General features: G+C 40.5%; 1 protein-coding gene across 3 annotated transcripts in view; it reads right to left on the bottom strand.

The window, feature by feature from the left end:
- Positions 1 to 21,793, bottom strand: part of Astn2 (astrotactin 2) — a 777,558-nt gene that overhangs the window by 149,602 nt on the left and 606,163 nt on the right. For all 3 annotated transcript variants that reach the window (XM_013030183.1, XM_013030185.1, XM_013030186.1), the window contains 2 exons: positions 7,672 to 7,805; positions 4,389 to 4,537 (listed from right to left, as the gene is read on the bottom strand). In XM_013030183.1, coding sequence (XP_012885637.1) covers positions 4,389 to 4,537; positions 7,672 to 7,805 — 283 coding nt within the window. The remainder of the gene's footprint in view (positions 1 to 4,388; positions 4,538 to 7,671; positions 7,806 to 21,793) is intronic.

The following is a 21,793-nucleotide window of genomic DNA, read 5'->3' as shown; positions in this document are numbered from 1 at the left end:
AGGATGTGGAACAGATGGCAGCCATAAAAGTGGTGTGCATGGAAGAAGAGTGAGATGTGTGCATGCACCTATGTCTGCACACACACACACACACACACACGCACACACACACACACACTGATGAATACTTTCAGCACTGGACATGTCTGCTACAAAAAAATCCAGGGAGATAGAAAGACAAACCCTACATTTCCCTAGCCTGGCCTCACCTAACCAAATGTGTGAGTAATCCTGACTCTATCCCAAACAAGTCTGAAACCTTTATTTTGTTGTTTCCTTCTTAACATTTACTTCTCTCTCGCTTTTTCTTTCTCTCTCTCCTCTCAATCTCTTAACTAATGGAAATAGGAAAGAAACAAGTTTATTAGTACCTATGATGTCTTCAAAATTGCTATAGTTGGTCCTCAACATAGCTTTGGAAAGGAGGAAAGCAGGACCTACAAAAGATACTGACTGGTCTTAGAAGTGGTAGAAACTAAAGCCAGATACCAGATCATCCAAAGTTCCTCTTTCTTCATTAGGCTAGGAGCAACAAGATAAAACTCATAGATGTGAGCTGAAAGGTTTAAATTGGATATAAATTCATTTTCTAGAGGTCTTAAGAGTTTATATAAGAAATGTTCCTTCCAAACACTAATATGTTCAACACTAATATGTTCTCCAGCTGGTAGATCCAGGCATTGAGAAGTGACTAGATCAGAGCATTATTTATCCCTGATTCAGTGGATTCATTCACTGATGGATTTATAATTTGATGGAATTGGTAAAAAACAAAATTGGAAGTAAGGGCTGGTTGGTCACTAGGAATAATCCCTAGAGGATTGATCATCTGAGCACTTCCATTTTATTAGAGAATTAAATTAGTAGTGTAAAAATTACTAAAATAATATGTTGGAGGCTGGGAAGGTGACTCAGTGGTAGAGAGCTTGCCTTGCATGCATGAGGCCCTGGGTTCAATTCTAAGCACTATATAAGCAGAAAAATCTGGAAGTAGCACTGTGGCTCAAGTGGTAGAGTGCTAGCCTTGAGCTGAAGAGCTGAGGGACAGTGCCCAAGCCCAGAGTTCAGGCTCCATGACCAACAACAACAACAACAACAAGAGTATATATATATATATATATATATATGTTGGCCCAGCTGGTTCCATCAGTAACTTCTACCAAACAACTAAGGACAAAATAACTGGCTTTAATCCAATCAGTTCTTGAGAAGATAAATTAAAAAAAATAAATATACCAAAATATTTTACAATTCAATTCACACAAATATATAATCCTGGTTTCACAAAAGGCAAAAGCATTGTATAAAAAGGAGTAAATGGATTAACATCCTTAGGAATATACATATAAACATTTTTATACACACATATGTAAACATTTTTGTTGGGAGTGTAATTCAAGTGGCAAAGCAGTTACATTTAATGAGTCTAAGGTTCTAGATTCAATCCCTAATACAGGAAGGAAGGAAGGAAGAAAGGATAGGATGTGGTAAGAAGGGAAGGATGGAGGGATGAAGGATGAAGCAAGTGAGGGAAGGAAATAGAAAGGAAGGAAGAAATGTAGGAAGAAAATAAAAAGAATAAAGAGAGAGGAAGAAGGGAAGGATGAGGGAAAATGAAGGAAGGAAAGAATTTTTGTGTGTGTGCCAGTCCTGGGGCTTGGACTTAGAGTCTAGGTATTATCCCTGAACTTTTTTTGTTTTAGTACTCTACCACTTGAGCAAGTTCTACTTCTGCCTTTTTGCTAGTTAATTGGAGATAAGAGTTTCACAAATGTTCCTGCTCAGGCTGGCTTTGAAACACGATCCTCAGATCTCAGCCTCCAAAATAGTTATGAAAACAGGTGTGAACCACCAGTGTATGGCTAGGAAGGAAATTTTCAAGAAGACAAAGAAAATCCTTAACAAAAATTTAACATACCAAATATATTTTTAAAAGAAAAACATTGTCACCATGTGAAATTCATCACAGAAATGAAGTCATTTTATCGCTTGAAAATTCATCAGTGGAATTTATGATCTTAGTGAATTAAAAAGAATAAAGTATATGATCATCTCAATAGATACAGAAAATCAACATCTGGCCCTAATGGAAGCAACAATAACAAAAACTCCTAGTAAGCTAGTAATAGAAGGTATCGGCTCCAGAGTAGCAAAAGAAAGCCACAAAAATATTAGTCAACTTTATACTTAATAGTGAAAGTCTGAATACTTTCAGCTTAATACTAGAAACAAGGCAAAGATAGCTTTTCTTGACACTTTTGTTCAATAAAGTACTAGAAATGATGGCCAAAGCAATCAGAGAAGAAAAAAAGCCATTTAGGTTGAAAAATAGTAATATGATTATATTCTCTTTTTGAAGATGACTTGTATATAAAATGTTTAGGAATAACTGAATTTTTCAATCCTGGAGGAATACAAGTGGAAGGAATTTTTAAAAGATGTACTAAAATAATACCAAGGAAGTAGGACTAAAGTAGCTTCCAATCCTGGAATTTTCTGCTGATATTAAAGGAGTGAGTAAAATATACCTAAGAATTGCAGAAGGCCTAAGTGTCTTGTATTGAGGGGAGAATAAGGTGACTTTTGACTGACCAAGAAGCCTTTGCAAGGAGAAGGACACTAGGGATTTGATGAGGATGTTACCTGATATATAAGAATAAACACTATTTTAAGAGTAAGACATCTGGTTGTAAAGTCTAGCTCTACCACATATAAGTTATATGATTCCAGAGACTCACTTTATCTGCAAAAAATAAGTTTGGTAATCATTATTACTTTCCTCTTCTCTAATTCTGAAAATAAGAGCATGCACTAGAGATATGGGCATTATTGTTAAAGGATAAATCCACCTAATAGAGATCTTCCATTTCCCTTGGTATCTGTAGTTTACAACTTCTAAAATCATGAACTACTATGCCACAAAGACTAAAGCACACACACACACACACACACACACAATACACACATAGATAATGACAAATCTTAGTACACATTTTATTTAACTGCAAACAAATGAACACAGCTCCACATAAACTTACACTAACACAGAGATCCATAATGTGGCATAAACATGCAGGCAACATATACATAGATGCAAAAGGCTAGAAAGCATTAAGTGAAATCCAAAGGAGCAGGCAAAAAAAAAATGACCAATCTCTGTTCTTTGAATAGACACTCCACAAAAGTGACTCTGCCTCCAACTTGTTCTAACTTTTCTACCAACACATCAAATAAGTCGTATCCATCTTGGGCCCCAAAATACCATGTGAATTTTCCTGTCATTCATTACCTTGGCTTCCCTGACCTATTATTCTACATTCACAGCCTCACTGTACTGGTTTCTTCCCAATCTCAGAGGAATCAAAACAAAAAAAAACCCAGAAAGGAAAGTATAAAAGACAAAGAAGAGAGATACAGAAAATCATAAGGGTTTTCCATTCATTCATTATTTGTTTATTCAACAAATATTTGAATTCAGACTTTATTATAGGTGTGGGAATTCAACCTGATTTTAAAAAGGCATCATCTTTCCTTGTATTTAGAATGTAATTGGGAAAAATTATTCTTTAATTGTCTCAATAATTCACTCAGCTCAGGATTAAAACTGAATTTGAATAGCTGTCACTCACTGGCAAACCTTGAGTTAGTTCAGTTTCCTAATCTATGAAATGTGCATGATAAATGACAACCTTCAATGAAGTACTTAGCTCAGTACTTAGCATACGATGTAGATGCCTAGTCAGTTTTATAGATGGAAAACAATAATTACTGAATGGAAGTCAACAGAGAATGCAAACACCCAGTGCAGGCCATACGTGAATGCTGGCTTTTGGCAGTGTCAGTGATTTAGAAGAACTCAGAGGTAATGGTCTAAGTTACAAACAAATGTAGGTCTTGTGAAAGACATCTTTCTCATCATCCTTCATGTTCAGTTGTTTCCAATTCTTTCTTTGCAGTTCTTGTTTAGAACTACCTCAGTATATCTCATTTTAAAAGCCAATCATTTGAATTTCCTCATCTCAGCTTCAGATAAAATATGTTTACAGACCAGTTTCATTTGTAGGCTTCCCCAAAGAGAGAAAAATAAAAAATAAAAACACTTAAATAGGACCAACTTCATATTCTGTCTACAATGTTAAAGGCTTAACTCAGAGAAAATTTCCCAACAGAATTTGTTATCTTTCCTAAATTAATATCATACACAAAACAACAACAAAGAAACAAACAAAAAACATGGGCGAGTACCAGAAGAAGAAAAAAAAATTCAAGGAACAATGAAACTTCCCAGTGCCTGCCTGGGCCAGAGGATATTCAGTCTCCAGACATTAAACAGTACATTTCCCTCCTCTGCCACAGCATCTCAGCCAAATGGGAAAGAACCTACTCACCTGTGTAGAGGTCAGTGTCTGTGTACTCGTCCACCTTCTTGTGCTGCAGGATGTAGTCAGAGACTTTGGTCCCAATAGCTGGCTGGACATCTACCCATTCCAAGGAGACCACAGTGCTGGAGGGCTCTACGGATGGGGACAGCCGCAACCTACAGGAGATATGACAGTCAGGGTTGTTTGTTTGCCAGGCAGCATCAGCAGCATGTGCTAAGGTTGGAAGCAAAGGTTTGAGCCTGGTTTCACATTTTGAATTTTTCTAACACTACTAATCCCTAAGTGGCTTCCAATCATTTCTCTTCTCGAGGATTCATTTTCCCCATCTATAAATTAGGGATACAAAGAACTATCTTGTATGATCAACAACTTGATCATGGCACACACAATGTGTTCAATGAAAATGGATTCATTTTCCATTTATTTCTACTGTATTCTCAGGGATGATCTGTTTCTTAAATAAATTGACAGTGATTTCAGACAAAGGAGATTTTAATCTTTTTCTTAAAAGGAGACTCAAAAGTCAATACTCAGGACTCCTGGAGTGAATTGATTTTCAAAGCAGCAAAATTCAGAATGATTGAAGATTACAACTGGATTGGGGCTGAGAAATCATGAAATATAAGATAGGCACTGGTGGTTCATCAATACGGTGAGTTGAGATTCAGAGGATCACAGTTCAAGGCCAGCCCAGGAAAAGATGTCAATCAATATGCTGGGCATGGTGGTATGTGTCTATCATCCTAGGTTAGCCCAGGCTTCATTTCAATGACAAAAGCTGGATATAATGGCAGGTGCCTGTCATCACAGTTCTGAAGGGAAGCTTAAAATAGGTAACTCATGGTCCAATTGCAGACCTGGGCAAAAAGTGACACTCTATTTCTGTATACCCAATGCAAAAAAAGGGCTAGAGGCATTATTGAGTGGTAAAAAGCCTACCTAGCAAGTAAAAGGACCTGGTTTAAAGCCCTAGTATGGCAAAGAAAAAAGAAAAGATGAGAAGAGAAAAGAGGAAGAGAGAGAAAGACAGAAAAAGAAAGAAAGAAAGAAGGAAAGAAGAAAGAGAAAGAGAGAAAAGAAAGGAGAGAGAGAAAGAAAAACAGAAAGAGGAAGAGAGGAAGAAAGGAAGGAAAGAAAGAGAAAGAAAGAAAAGAAAGAAAGAAAAGAAAAGAAAGAAAGAAAGAAGAGAAAAAAGAATAGGAAAGAGAAACAGGAAAGGGAGGAAGAAAGGGAGGAAGGAAAGAAAGATGGAAGGAAGGAAGGAAGGAAGGAAGGAAGGAAGGAAAGGAAAGGAGAGAGGGAGGGAGGAAGGAAGGGATCAAGCAGGCAAGCAACTTGGGCACAGGTGGCTCACACCTGAAATCCTTCCTAGTCAGGAGGCTGAGATCTGAGGATCACAGTTGGAAGCTGCCTGAGTAGGAAAATCCTTGAGACTCTTATTCTCCAATTAATTACCCAGAACTCAAAAGTAGATCCATGAATCAAGTGGTAGTGTGTTAGCCCTGAGCAAAACAAGCTCAGGGACAGTGCCCAGGCCTTGAGCTCAAGTCCCAAAAAAAAGAAGCACCAAAAAAAGAAAGAAAGAAAGCCGGGTTCTGGTGGCTCATGCCTGTAATCCTAGATACTCAGGAGGCTGAGATCTGAGGATCATGGTTCAAAGCCAGCCTGGGCAGAAAATCTCTGAGACTCATATCTCCAATTAACCACCAGAAAACCGGAAGTGGCGCTGTGGCTCAAGTGGTAGAGTGGCTCACCTTGAGTTGAAGAGCAAGGGACAGTGCCCAGGCTCAGAGTTCAAGCCCTATGACTGATGAGAGAGAGGGGGGGGGAGAGGGAGAAAGAGGGAGAGAGAGGGAGGGAGAGAAGAAAGTGTAATTTCTTCATGTCACAAAATGAGAAAAGGGAAGAAGGCATAGTAAAGGCAAGTGGCTTGCTAAAGGTCACACAAGATGGGGAACAGAGCTATCATGACAACACTGCTGAACCTCAGCCCAGATTCCTTTTCTTCTATTACAGGGCACTTATCTCTTTGAGCATGTGACTCTTGTCATCCTATGGGAAGATCTTGTGGGACTCTGCTTCCCAGGACTGCTCCTGCCCAATTCTTTTTTCCTCTTCTCCCTAATCACATTCTTCCAATCAAGATAACCTACTGCCGCACATACATGTTCTGCATCGGGGCCTTCACATATGTTATTCTTCTGCCTCAACCATGATTCTCAGGGTTGATTGGCTACCGGGCTATATGACTATAATGTAGGTCTTTTCAAAGAGAATTTTTTCAGATAACTCGTCTTGTCTCCCACCTAGCAGTCCACCATTATTCATTCTCCTTATGAGCAACTATTTGTTTTTGCTATTGTTATTTCATTTTATTATTTATGTTTTGCTGTATTTTGAGAGAGTCTCATTCTATAGCCAAGACTGGTCTTGAACTTGTGTACCTTCTTGCCTCCCAAATGCTAAGATTATAGGTATGCACTAACATACTAGCTCTTACTGAACTTTTTAAACTGTCTTATTTTCCTTTGGTTTAAGTCTCTCCTACTAAGTTATTAGCGACCTTCATGCAAGAATGTACCTATCTTAATTTCCAGTGCCTTTTACATAGCAAGTATCCCAAAATGCTGAAGTATGAACTCCACTGGAAGCAAGAAGCTTTGTTTTCTTTGTTGTTGTTTTTGATTTCTATTATTCTTGTCTTCTTTGTTTATTTATCTGTCTTTGGGAGGGTAAAGGGGGCACAGAAATGGAGGGACAAAGAGCAAATAAATGCAGTGTGGTACTCAGTAGACATGATGTTGAAAATGAACTATTCAACTTGTGGGTGGAGACAAGAGGGAAAACTGAGAGAGAGCAAGGGGAGGGGTGGCATTGTCCAAGAAGACATGTACTTATTACCTGACTTAGGCACCTGTAACCCCTCTGTACAGCACCTTTAGAATAACAATAGATAGCTTAAAATCATTGTAGCTCCTTAGGAAAGTTCCTTTCTTTATCTCAGTAGGCCCAGTACCCCAAAGGGACAAAGTACAAGTCACTTGCCCAGCTAAACCTCTTCTGAGCTAAGGAAGGCCGGGTGTGAGGCATCGTTTAAAATAACACACCCCATAATGCCTCGTATAAAATCTCCCCTTTTTTTCAGAGCTCCTTCTTTCTCCCCCAAAATGGTGATCAGGCATCAGAGATTCCAGGGATCCAGTTATGCATCCTGGCAACAGAATTAAGCCCTGGCCTGCGTTGGCAAGGCAAGAGCGTGAAGAAAGGAAGATGGGCTGCGGATACGTACACCGGCTGTGGGAGAGGGCTACAGTTGGGAAGCCCACTGGCATCAAAGGCACTGAGGTCACACCTGCACCAGTCGTCAATCACGTCCCCTTTGCCCGAGCACCAGTAGGAACTCATCAGGGCACTCTTGAAGGCCTGGAAGGATAACAGAAAGAGTGGTCAAGGTCACAGTGGCAAAACAGAGAATAGTGTTGAGGACAGCCATGTTGTCCGACAGTGCCATGGACACCAATTGTGCTCAAATCCCTTTCACTGGCAGCATCAGGAATGTCTCCCATCCCGAGATACTCTGTACCCAGCACTCTGAGTGGCTCTGGAGACATAACACTAAGAGCATCCATTGAAACTTCTTCTGACCCTGGCATTGTACAGGGATTAACAACTGTGATCCTCACAGTAACTCCACATGAGAAGTTATTGTACTGTTATTATCATTATTCTCTCATTTTACAAAACGGAACCGTGAAGCACACCAGGAAGTAGGTAACTTGTCTGCATTTCATAGATAATAAATGATGAAGTTTAGATCTGAATTGAGGGAATATTGCTCCAGGTCCTGCCCTGTTAGAAACACTCTGCTAGCCAGGTGCTGGTGGCACATGCCTGTAATCCTACCTACTCAGGGGGCTGAGATCTGAGGATCATGGTTCAAAGCCAGCCCAGGCAGGAAAGGCCGTGAAACTCTTATCTCCAATAACCACCAGAAACTGGAAGTGGTGCTATGGATCAAGTGGGAGAGCGCTAGCCTTGAGCTGAAGAGCTGAGGGACAGTGTTCAGGCCTAGAGTTCAAGCCCCAGGACCAACAAAAAAGAAAAGAAAAGAAGAAATACTCTGCTACAATGCACTGAACACTGATCCTGATCCTCTCACAGCCTTGCATTAAAAAAAAAACCTACAGAAGCTCCAAGTTTCAGCTCCTGGCCACCTCCCCAGTCTTCTTGTCACCCTGATGACCTTCCAAGCATAGGTCTAGCCACTGTTTTGCAACCACCATCATAGTGAATGCCTAGGTGCATGCAAATAGAGAGACAATGTGCCTATCTATTACCTTCTGTGGATGAGATATGTATATGACAGTAATCTCCTTTACAACTCTACTTTATTATCTGTATTTTTGGAATAATTACCAATCTAGTTAGAAGAGTGAGTGAGAAGATGTTTATAAAGTTTCCAGGATGGTGAATGTATATGGCATTATAAAATATGGATAGGGTTCTTGGAAACATGATGGGTGGAGTCACCAGGAGTTGTTTTCTGTCCTGTATGCACAGGTGCTCTACATCAGAAGACAGCTAAGCATACTCTATGAAGGAGCAGGGATCATATTTGCCACAAATACTTAACACTGCATTTGCAGTAATAAAGTAGCATAGGCAATACTTTAAGCAGATATAGTGTGTTCCAGTAACACTTACAAATATTTACAAAGATAGGAAGTAGGCTAGATTGGGGTAGATGGCTGTAAATGATGAACAGAAATCTAATGCTGTTTGTCTTTTTATTTTAAGAGCTCCTTACACTCCAACTCAGTCTTTTCCTCTCACATGAAACTGCTTGTTCTCTGGATAACTCACCCTGAATTCCTTAAACTTGGAATGAAGCGTGTTCCTCTTCTAGACATCCTTATTTACTTTTATTTTTATTTATTTATTTGCTGGTCCCGGAGCTTGAACTCTGGGCCTTAGTGCTGACACTGAGCTTCTTTTGTTTAAGGAAAGTGCTTTACTAGTTGAGCCACTGAGCCACAGCGCCACTTCTGCCTCCTTCGAGTAGTCCATTGGAGATAAGAGTCTCATGGAGTTTACTGCCTGGGTGAGCTTTGAGCTGTAGTCCTCAAATCTCAGCCTCTTGAGTAGCTAGGAGTACATGCAAGAGCCCTTGGCCACCTGGCTTTGTCTAGACATCTTTAACACTAGATCATTCCAACCACCCCATAGCCATGCCCGCCCCATGCCTGTCTCACCCCAAGACATTGATTGGTCAGGACAAGGACTGGGACTATTCCCATAAATGCCCTCACAGGTTTTAGCACAGTTATTCCATTGATAATGCTAATAAATTAATGTGCCTTGAAAACATTGTTATCAGGTAAAAAGAACCTGGAAGGCATTTTTTTTTTCAATTCACCTGAAAAGAGGTCTCTTGTGTTCCCTTGTACTTTCTTTCCCTCTCTCAGATACAGGTATAGGAGATTCCTTCAGCATGTAACATGTGCTTGATGCTTAAGATACTGGTTAAGCCATTCCATTCACATTGTAAGTCATTGAATGTGTGACAGCTCTCTTTAAAATCTAAGGATTCTGCAGGGTCTATCAACTGATGATTACATAAAACACACACACATATATTTAAATATGTATATATATATATTATTCATCCATAAAGAAAAATGAAATTATGTCATTTGCAGGAAAATAGATGAAACTGGAGGTCATCATGTTAAGTGAAGTAAGTGAGGTTGAAAAAGACAATTATTTCATGTTCTTTCTCATATACAGAAACTAGACCTGGAAAAAAAAAAGAATGACACAAGTATAAAATTAAGTGATCTGTGTGCTGGTGGCTCATGCCTGTAATCCTAGCTACTCAGGAGGCTGAGATCTGAGGATCATGGTTCAAAGCCAGCCCAGGCAGAAAAGTCTGTGAGACTCTTATTTCCAATAAACCACCAGAAAACCAGAAGTGGTGCTATGGTTCAAGTGGTAGAGTGCTCCCCTTGATCTGAAGAGCTGAGGGACAGCGCCCAGGCCCAGGGTTCAAGCCTATGACTGATAAAACAAACACTAAGTGATCTTTTTTTTGTGAAGCGGGGAGGGAATCAATAGAATAGGGGAACAAAAGGGGAGGATGGAAGGTAAACATGATCAACTACTTCTTATGCATGTAGGAAAATAGAATAATGGAATCCACTAACTTTTTTTTTTTTTGCTCAAGGCTAGCACTCTACCACTTGAGCCACAGTGCCACTTCTGGCTTTTTCTGTATATTTGGTACTAAAGAATCGAACCCAGGGCTTCGTGCATGCTAGGCAAGCACTCTACCACTAAGGCACATTCCCAGCCCCCCACTAACATTTTAAAGACAGAATAGAAGGGGGGGAATAGGAGAGTGTGAATTTGATTGAAGTACATGGCCTTGTGCTGGTGGTTCATGCCTGTAATTCTAGCTACTCAAGAGGCTGAGATCTAAGGATTGTAGTTCAAAGCTAGCATGGGCAGTAAATTTAGACGTTTTGGTAGTTAATCTCCAACTAAGTACCAAAGAGCCAGAAGTGGAGATGTGGCCCAAATGGTAGGAGCCTAGCCTTGAGTAAAATAGCTTCAAGCTCCAGGATACACACACACACACACACACACACACACACACACACACACACACACACACACACACACACACCCCAAAACAATCCCAAGAATATTATATGCATGTATGGAAATATCAAAATGAAACATCTTTGTACAATTAATATACACTAATAAAAATCAAACACATTAAAAAAAACCCTGAGGGTCCCAGAGAACAGTATCTCTTACTTCTTTGCTGTATGTGTGCTGTGCCGCCCCTATGTGCTTCCTTTCCTTTCCTTTCCAACTTTTACTTTCTCTGTGCTCTTTAGATAAAAGGTACACACTGCCTCTCTCCAAGCACAGCTGCCTTCCCAGATGCCACCTCCCTCCTGCGCTAGTCAAGATCTATTACAGAATGTTTGAGGGAAACAGGTCTGGGTTCCCCCTCCTAAGCCCCTCAGAAGCAACACAGCCCTAGAAGAACATTGTGCGTTAGAGAACCTTGTAAGCTGGATGTGGGGGTGGCACCCTTGTAATCACAGTGCTTGGGAGGATGCAACAAGAGGATTACAAATTCAAGGCCAGTCTAGGTTATATAGGAAATCTGAGGCTAGCCTGAGGTACCAAAGAGAGACTCTATCTCAAGGAAACCACGGAAAATAATAATGAACTATTCCTGTGTACAATTATATTTTTATTATTTCAGTAGTCACACAAAGGAGTCACCCTTCAACCAATCAGCTTATCAGTACAACACATTTTGACCTATGCTACCATGTTCATTCTTCCCATCCCTCCAACCCAAACCCTGCTTATTTTTTAATTTTATAGGACATGCATTGAATATTATAACTTCATTCTCCGTACTTTCTTCTCTTTCTTGTTACTTCCCCCTCTCTTTGCTTTTGGCTTTTGAATGTCAATCCTCAGATCTCAGCCTCCTGAGTAACTGGGATTACAAGAGTAAGACACCAGAGCCCCGCTTCCTCTCTTCTTCTATCAACCCTCACCTCTTTGACCTTCCTCCAGCATCTTTCAAGTGCTAGTTTCCTGGTATTCACACTGTTGGACTGTGAGTTCATTTTCTTAAAGAATTACACAAGCCCTTTTTGCATTTCTCCCAAAGGTTTTGACCAAAGCCACTAATGAATCCTGCCACATATTCTTACCCATACTGTATCCTAGGAATGAACACATTACCTAATTTCTCCTGAGTTAAGTGAGCACCCAGAGAAATGAAAACAAATGTATTATAAAAGCAAATGTTCCTGGAAAATGAATTATGAAGTTCAATGAACTTGAAGTAAGCTTAAGAAATGTAATCCTTTCAACAGTTCTGAGAGACTGATACAGTGACCCTCAGGTTTGAAAACTAGGAATCAGAACAGTGAAGCAATTTCCCTCAGGTCATATAGCAATAGTGGCAGCAAATTCCAGCCCAGATTTCCATCACTTCAAAGTTCAGGTCTTTTTCTATTCAACCATGAAGATCAGTGAGATTAATGCCAAGTAAGGTTGCAGATTCAGTGAACAAAAATATCAGATGTTCTGTTAAATTTAAATGTAAACTTTTCATGAAGTAGTTACATGTAAGTGTCTGGGTCAGAATATACATACAGGGCTGGGAAGGTGGCTCAGTGGTAGAGCGTTTGCCTTGCATACATGAGGCCCTGGGTTCGATTCCCCAGAACCACATAAGCAAAAAGAAAAAAAGCCAGAAGTGGCGCTGTGGCTCAAGTGGTAGAGCACTAGCCTTGAGCTGAAGAGCTGAGGGACAGTGCCCAGGCCCAGAATTCAGGCCCCACGACCAGACCCTCCCCCCCCAAAAAAAAGAATATACCATATAGTAGGACCACTTTTCCTGCCAGGTACCAGATTCTATGCTAGGAAAACAATGTCCCTTCTTCAACCAGCATGAAGAAAAGGAGGAACTCTCTTTATTCATTTATTTATTTATTTTTAATTGTGAAAATACTGTACAGACGTGTTACAATTACATGGGCAAGATAATGAGTATATTTCCTATCAAGCATTGTAGCCTCCTCCTTTGTTTCCCCTTCCCATCCCTTCCCATCCTCCCCTCACCCCCCCAATCTTCCGCCCCCATACCACCAAAGTTGTAAAGTTCATTTTTGACATAATGACTTGTACATCTCATTGTTGCAATGGGTCCACCTGTATCCCTATTTAAATGATTTGTTTTTTCCCTTCCCCTCCACAAATTATATCCACATCAAATAGAGTGAAAGCAGGGGTTATACTGTGGGGGAAGGAAGGACGAACTCTCTTAAGGACAGAAAACATATGGGACCGCATGTGGTTATACAGACTGTCAGACCTTTCCTCTCTCATTGGCAGGTCCCCTTTATTGAAATTATCCTGCACAACCGCTCATAGATTCTGTAACATCTCCAGCCAATGCTAAGGGGCCTTAATTACCATAATGGTGAAATCCAGGGTCATGGGGGAAAGTGACACAGATGGTAAGATTGCATTGGGCTCCAGCAATGGAGAGAGAACATCCTGTTTTTTTGTGTGTGTATGTGTTGTTTTTTTGCCTGTGTGTGTGTGTGTGTGTGTTCTCTATAATCAAATGGAGCTTAAGCGTGTGCAAAACAAAACAGGAAATCTCTCTGGGCAGTTCTTGGGAAGAAAATCTGCCTGTGAGTCTCCCAACTCCACTTGATCTTTCTCAGAACTGTAAGAACAGAGCAGAGACTGGTGCAATGGCCAGGCAAACCCTGGATGCAGCCCAAACACTCTCCGATAAAAGGCTGACATCAAACAGGGACTTTATGCAAAGCAGCAAAAGCCAGCCTTGTGTCAGCGCAGGATCATTCTTCCTCATGTCTCCAGACCTTGCAACACTCCATCCCCAGTCCAATTAGATCCCAGGGGAGGGAGAATCATTGGCTCTTTCAGCTTCACAGGATTCAATCTGTAAATCTTCGTATCTAATCCATTTGCAGATGCTCATACAGTGGCCCAGATGCTAGCTGGCTGGCCCAAGGAGACAAGAGAGACCTTTTGATGAAGCTACTCTCTTTCCCCAGTTCATGTTCAAAATCACCTTCCAATCAGAACTTCCCATTCCCATGTACAGACAGATATGCAGGAGGAGGGAAGAACTTGATGAACTGAAGTGTATTTGAATCTCAGTACCCTTGACCTTCTTAGGTCACACAGAAACAATAAACACCAAGATTTTATCCAAAAAAAATCCTTTACAGCTGGTCTGCTTTGGATCATGTGTTTGTGCATGTGTGTATGTGCCTGTGTGTGCCTCTGTGTGTGTGTGTGTGTGTGTGTGTGTGTGTGTGTGTGTGTGTATCTAAGAGAGAGAGAGAGAGAGGGTTCTCAGAGGAAAATGAAACCTTGCACTGGAGGCGTCTTGACTTCTAGCTTTTGAGTAAATGCAGGGACTTAAAAACAAATCCTGTTAATTCTTACAAGGACTACATTTGCATGGTCATTGGTTTTCATAACAAAGAAGGTTTGGATTTCCAGAATTTATAAATGTTTCCAACTTTAGGTAATTAGTTAGCAAATCATGTTGAGCAGGAGGAAAACACACACACACACACACACCAAAAAAAGCAATCAATATGAATAAAATCAGGATTTATTCCTGACTCTCATGTTACTTTCCTATTTGAACTTAAATAAGTGATCCCACTTCGTACTCCTCAGTTTCTCCATCAGCAAAATGAAGGAGGAGACATATTTGTGAAGGTTCAATTAAGTTCAATAAACATTCACTGAACTTTTTACTCCTTACCACGTGCTGTCTAAAAGTTAAGAAAGGGGATGAACAAGACCCAGTGGCTAACTTCAAAGGACTCATGGCTTAATGGTAAAGACACACAGAGAATCAAAATTACTATGGTTCAAATGCTGTGAAGTAATATACACAGGAGGCTTTGGGAATACAAAGGAAGGAGCCTTCTAGTTCTGAAAATTGTGAAAATGTTTTCAGAATCTTAAAAATTTTGGGCCATGGACACTAAGTATCATTATGCCCATGTTTGAATCCCATTGTCTATACTTCTAATGACTATATTTTTGTACTACCAATTAGTCTCCTTGCTGAAATCAAGTCAGTATTTTTTTAATCAGCCCTGGGGCCTGAACTCAGGCCCTGGGTGCTGTCACTGAGCTTTTTCACTCAAGGCTGGCACTCGACCACTTTGAGCCACAGCTCTACTTTTGGTTTTATGGTGGATAATTGGAGACAAGAGTCTCATGGACTTTCCTGTCTAGGATGGCCTTGAACCGCAATCCTCAGATCTCAGCCTCCTAAAAGCTAGGCTTACAGGCATGAGACACCAGTACATGGCCAAGTCAGTATTTTTGGACAGTGGATGGTTTTAGTCTGTAAGATTCCAGAAACATACTGAGAAGTCCTCAGTCTAAGCTTCTAAGCTACAGAACAAACAAGTTTGGCCATGTGTCTTCACAATATATACCAAATAAGGAAAGGAAAAGCTTTCTAAAGACAAAACAATCTATTATCTTTTATTTCCTCGTTCCATTTCAGAGCCTAACTAATAGTACCTCGCATGTAATAAAAGTCAATCAATATTTATTGAATTGAATTAAAAGTACATCTGAAATACTGAATAAAACAAACCAACTTGAGCCTGGTGCCGGTGACACACCTATAATCCTAGCTATTCAGGAAGCTTGAGCTCTGAGTATCTTTGTTCAAAGCCAACCCATGCAGGAAAGTCCATGACTCAAGTGTGTCCAATAACCTACTAAAACAAACAAACAAAAAGATCCAGAAATGTAGCTGTGGCTCCAGAGGTAGAGCACTAGCCTTGAGCAAAAAAGCTCAAGGATAGAACCCAAGCACTTAGTTCAAGCTCCAGGACTAGCACTCTTCCCCACCCCCCAAAAACACAACAACTAATCATTGGTGAAAGCAATGAAAACATGTATGAGTATGAGCCACGGAGGGTCATGTGCCTTCTCAACTACTTCAAAACCAGCCTCCCTTCCTGACCCCACTTCCGTCACCCAAACGTAGGTCAGTCATGCCTCTTCCATGGACCACTACCATGACTGGCTGACTCCTAGCTCCCATGTCAGCAAACCCAGCCCATCCCCTCACAACTTTCTATGGTGTCACTGAGACTTCCACCCTCCTTCTGGGACCCTTCAGACTTCAGCCTCATGTCTCTCCTTCCAGCTAATTTTCCCTGCTCCCTGATCCAGCACTCTTTAACCCCTCAGGGTAGTTCATTGTTCCATGCCCGCACACTTTTTGCATACTGCACCTTGGGTCTTATGCCTTCTCTCTACTTCTTCCTCTTTGCTAAACTCTAGGAACTCTGCACTGCCCACCAGGATTCTGTTCACACCTTGGCAGATTTGTCTCTTTCCCTCATTTTTCACTGTATTGTGTGTGTGTGTGTGTGTATGTGTGTGTGTGTGGGGGGGGGGTGTGGCAGATTCTGTAATGCCTTACAGTTTTTGTTTGTAATTCCTTCTCTATTCTGGACAGGTCAGGGCTATCTACTGGATTCACCTCTGTGTCCCTAACTCCAAGTAGAAAGATTAACTACATAATACAGTCCCCCAAATAGTGTTACATTTGTAGGAATGGATAGGATGATCTAACAGAGATCAGACTTATATCCTTGCCACCATTATTCTCCTAGAAAAACAGATGACAGAAAAGGAATTACAATAAGAAGACTAAATTATCATAAAGCCACTGGAATGTAGGAAGCAAGGAGTTAGGGAAGTAGGGTCCCTTTTAGAGGCAATTAGGATTCCTGCATGGAAGACAGTGGATTGACATATTCGTTTTTGCCCAGGAAGTAACTGAATGTATAAAATAAGATGTAAATAAATAGAGGTGGGGTAGTCATGGTTGACTCCTAGATTCACAGTAGGAGAGTGAACTGCTAAGGCTACATTAACCATTGTGCTCAGTTGGTCAGGGTGAAGGATGACTGACAAATACAGAAAGGATTTCAGACGCTATCATAGATATCATAGGTCATCACAGCTGCCTCAAAGAAACATAAATACAGGCTTCTAAGCACACAGGAAGTCTACCAGATAATGCACCAAGGCCAGGCCATTCAGTCATAGACATACCCACCTGAACTCTGGGCCTAGGTGCTATCCCTGAGCTCCTTTTTCTGAAGGCTAGCAGTCTAACACTTGAGCCACTGGGCCACTTCCAGCTTTTTCTGTGTTTAATTGGAGATACCATAAGAGTCTCACGGACTTTCCTGTCTGGGCTGGCTTCAAACCTCAATCCTTAGATTTCAACCTCATAAGTAGCTAGAATTACAAGTGTGAGCCACTGGCACCCAGTTTTGGTTTGCTTATTAAGTAAAATGCACTGAAGTGCTATCCTTGGTTAATACCACACTGTATTACAAAGATACAGCTGTTGATATCAAAGTGAAGATGAGGATGTATTTGACACAAAACATGTTCTAGAAGGAAATAAATATGTATATCAGAAATGATTGCTTCTCAGTTTATCTCACCTATTATACTAGGAAAATCAAAAGAAAACTTCCATATAAAAATTCCATCTTGGGCTGGGAATGTGGTGTAGTGGTAGAGTTTTTGTCTAGCATGCATGAAGCCCTGGGTTTGATTTCTTAGTACCACATACACAGAAAAGCTGGAAGCGGTGCTGTGGCTCAAGTAGTAGAGTGCTAGCCTTGAGCAAAAAGAGGAATTCTGATGTGTACACAGTGTTCTCGTTGGTACAGATCTCTGCAGGATACTAGAATGGTGTGGACACACCATGGTACAACTGTCAAAGTGTACTGCACCATGAAAACCTGAACATAAACTATACACTTGGGGTGATATTGACCTATCAATACAGACTCAATTACAACAAATGTACTATTCTACTGTAAGATGTTGATGCAGAAGAGGCTGTGGGTGTTACGTGGGTACTGGACATTTAGAAAATTTTCGTACTCTCTCTCCAGTGTTTCTAAGAACCTAAAGTTTTTCTTTACAAAGTCTATTTGTTGTTCTGCTAGCTAGAACTAATGTCCTCCTCATCTTTCTCCTCTCCTCCTCTTCTTCTTCCCCTTCTTTCTCCTTCTCTTTTTCCTCTTCCTTTACACCCTTCTTTTCTTCTTTTTGAGACAGAGTCTTGCTATCAATCCCAGACTTACCTTAGTTCTTAATCTTTCAGCCTCAGCCTCCTTAGTGCTGGGATTATAACAACCACAACACTGGCTTCTTTCTGTTAACTTCTAAAAGCTAACCCCTGACAGTGGTGCTGATAGTCCCTAGTACTCCTTAACATATGAGAGTGAGAAGGGGCTGAGTGTGGTGGCACATGCCTGTAGGCCTAGCTAGTGAAAAGCATTGGTAGGAAGATTGTTGTCCCTGGGCAAAAACATCAGACTCTACTTAAAAAATTACAGAATTATAAAGAGCTGAAAGCATAACTCAGGTTGTAGACTGCCTGCCTAACAGGCACAATGTCCTGAGTTTAAATCCCTGTATACCATAAAAAAACAAAGAAGAAAGAAAGTGAAAGGTCAGGGTAGATACAGGCCCAGGATTGCCTAGATAGAAAACAGTAGAGCAGACTCTTCTGTGAACTTATAGGCCCAGGATTGCCTAGATAGAATACAGTAGAGCAGACTCTTCTGTGAACTTATAGCTCCAAATCCCAAGCTTTATGCTGCATTTCCTATCTCCAATCCCAGACACCCCCAGTTAGTGAGGAAATACCAACTTGCGAGCACCTAGTCCCTCTATCACAAATTGTAAAACTCTCTCTATGGCTATATCCATAACAGAAATGATGTCAGGATAAAACCACTTTTTAAATCATCCTCCCCTCAATGATGAGACCCCAACAAAACAGCAACTTAATCTAGGTGACAGAAGGAAGGCATTTATGGTTGGCCAAATCTTTATCCTGCCACATTTACCCCTGTTAGTGAAAACTTATGAGATAAATAAATATAGAACTCACTGAGACACCCACATGGGACTCTGACAGCTGTTTTTGTTTCCCAAGATATACAAGGAGCTGCTTTTCTTGTCAGACCTGTATTTCCACTACCATCCATCTTGATGTGGATGAAGTACTGGATGTGAGTGTATTAAATATAACAGTAAGCATCTTTTGAACATTCCTATATGTCAGACATGGTCCTCAGTGTTTGACAGAGAGGAAATCTTTTAATGATTCTTGCTCCATAATGAACTATATATTGTTTCTGTTATATAAGAGAATAACACTAAAGATCTACCATATGCACCTGAGCCAGTAATTAGCACAACAAAATCCATAAATTCCTTAAACTCCAAACTTCATTTAATCTCTTCAGCAAGCCTGTACTGTACTCTACTTTAATGTCATGGTTGTCTCCCTGGAATCCTAGAAAACGCTGACATTTTTAAAACTGTGTGTGAGACTCTGTATCTCACAACTTGATGTTACAAAATCAGAATGATGCAAACAAATGTCTTTTCAAAACACTCAGCCCTCCACCTCTGTCCTGGTCATTTTTCTTTTCCTAAATATGAAAAAGAAGTGGTATTTCAGGTAGGATTCTTACCCTCTGGAGGAGGAAGGATACTGTGTACTTTTTTCTGGTGAGCCCCAAGATTTTGTTGGCCTTTTTCATATTCAAAAGTATGTTCCTAGACACCTGAATTCAATGAGATATGAACTGGCATTGAATACAACACAACTGGGGTCAAATAAATGTCGAAAAGACTGGAGGAGCCCAAACAACATGAAGCAGATTGTTCTACATAGACATTGCTGGCATGTTCTAAGAATATAATAGTTAAAATTCAGCCAGCTGCCAATGGCTTACTCAGAAGGCTACATCTGAAGACTGAGGTTTGAAGCTAGGGTGGGCAGTATGGCCAATAAGACTCTTATCTCCAATTAACTACCAAAAAGCTGGAAGTGGAGCTGTAGGTCAAGTGGTAGAGCAATAGCCTTGAGGGGGAAAAAAAGCTCAAGGACAGTGCCCAGGACCTGAGTTTAATAAGCCCCAAAACAAAACAAAACAAAAATTCAGCATTGACCAAAAATACATGTTCATAGATCTTTGATTTCTTTCTACATGGCATCTGGGCTATGAAACTCTTCTCCAAGTTAGGCTAATTTAGATCTGGGCTAGACACAAAATTCTCTAGCCTTAAAAACTGTATATATAGGCCAGAGCCGGTGGCACATGCCTGTAATTCTAGCTAGTCAGGAACCTGAGATCTAAAGATCATGATTTGAAGCCAGCCCAGGCAAAAAAGTCTGTGAGATTCATCTCCATTTAACCATCAAAATGTCAGAAGTGGATCTATGGCTCAAGTGGTAGTGTGCTAGCCTTGAACTAAAAAGCTCTGGAACAAGACTCAGGCCCTGAGTTTGAGTCCCAGGACTGGCACCAAAAACAAAACAAAACCCTGTATTGAAAACAAAAAAAAAAAGAAGAAGAAGAATAGAGAAAAGTAAGAAAGAGTCACAGAGGAAGTGAATTTGATAGAAGTGTACTCTATGCATGTGTGAAAATATTGCCAGGAATCCCATTTATGAAATCAATACAGAATGCTGATTTTTTTAAGCTGTCTACTAACCAAGCCTTACCTTGCCCATCCTAATTCTGGCAGTGGACAGTTCAACCATAGCCACATCAGTTTATAGGCTTCTAATATCTTTCCTGTTCCAATGACATGGCTGAACATTCTTACTTCTGAGCTTAGCTTCACATGGAGTCAAGTCTTTGCAAAGCGGTCCTTAAACCCTTCTCACCACCATAATCTGTCCCCAACTAACATGATGTGCCAGCCTTACCGACCTTCTAATCGTGGACGGGCAGGCCACGAACTGCAATGCCAACTGTGTCTTCACACAGGATCTCTGACATCTTTTTCCTCTATTCAAATCAAACTCCCTCCTTTTTTCCATTCATCAAATATTTATGAAATGTGTAAGAGATGTGAGATAATGCATCAAGTATTATTTATACACTAGAAAGTAAACTAAAGTCTGTCTAGAGAAATTCACCGCTTTGTAAGAGAGACTGACATTAAGTAATTTCATTTGAGGTGAAGATTTTTTTTTCAAATGACTTTGAAGTCGATTTGCATTTCAGTTGTAGCACTGTAACGATGTCTAAGTACCACTGACAAATAACATTTTTATTTTCCACTTTGTTTTTCAATGTTTGGCTAAATTTCCACATTAAAAATGGCAGTGATTTATTAGATATAATAGCATCATCTATCCAAGTCCTCTCATGAAGTTATAATTAGATAGGAACAAGAAATTCTTGTGAGGGCTGTGGGTGGGGAGGGAGGTCATACGTGGCTTTAGTGGTAGAGTGGCTGCCTGGTAAACCCAAGGCCCTAATTTCAAAGCCCAGTACTGAAAGAAGAGGGGAAGGAAAGGGGGAGGGAAAGAGGAGGAAGAAGAAGGGGGAAGAGGAAGGAGGAGGAGAAGGAGGATGGTGGAGGAAGGGGAGGAAGGAAGACTGAAAGAGGAGGAGGTTTGCTGTGCTTTATACAGCTAAGAAAATGTACTATATATTTTTAAAAGCTGGTGGCTGGTACAGATAACCCTAGCTACTCAAGAGGCTCAAAGCCAGTTCAGGTAGGACAGTTCCTATCTCTAATTAACTACCAAAAAACTGGAAGTAGAGCTGTGGCTCGAGTGGTACAGTGCTAGACTTCAATTTAAAAAATGAAAAAGCTCAGGGCCAGTGAATAGGCCCTGAATTCAAGCCCCAGGACTAGTACCAAACCAAAACAAAACAAAAAAAAGTTAGAAGAAAGGATTCTGAATGTGTTTACCATAAAGAAATAATGTAAGTGAGGCATGT

Source organism: Dipodomys ordii, unplaced genomic scaffold (genome assembly GCF_000151885.1).
Source record: "Dipodomys ordii isolate 6190 unplaced genomic scaffold, Dord_2.0 Scaffold127, whole genome shotgun sequence".
Classification (NCBI taxonomy): domain Eukaryota; kingdom Metazoa; phylum Chordata; class Mammalia; order Rodentia; family Heteromyidae; genus Dipodomys; species Dipodomys ordii.
The sequence above is the reverse complement of the archived record's forward strand: the minus strand, read 5'-3'. Positions and strand labels throughout refer to the sequence as shown.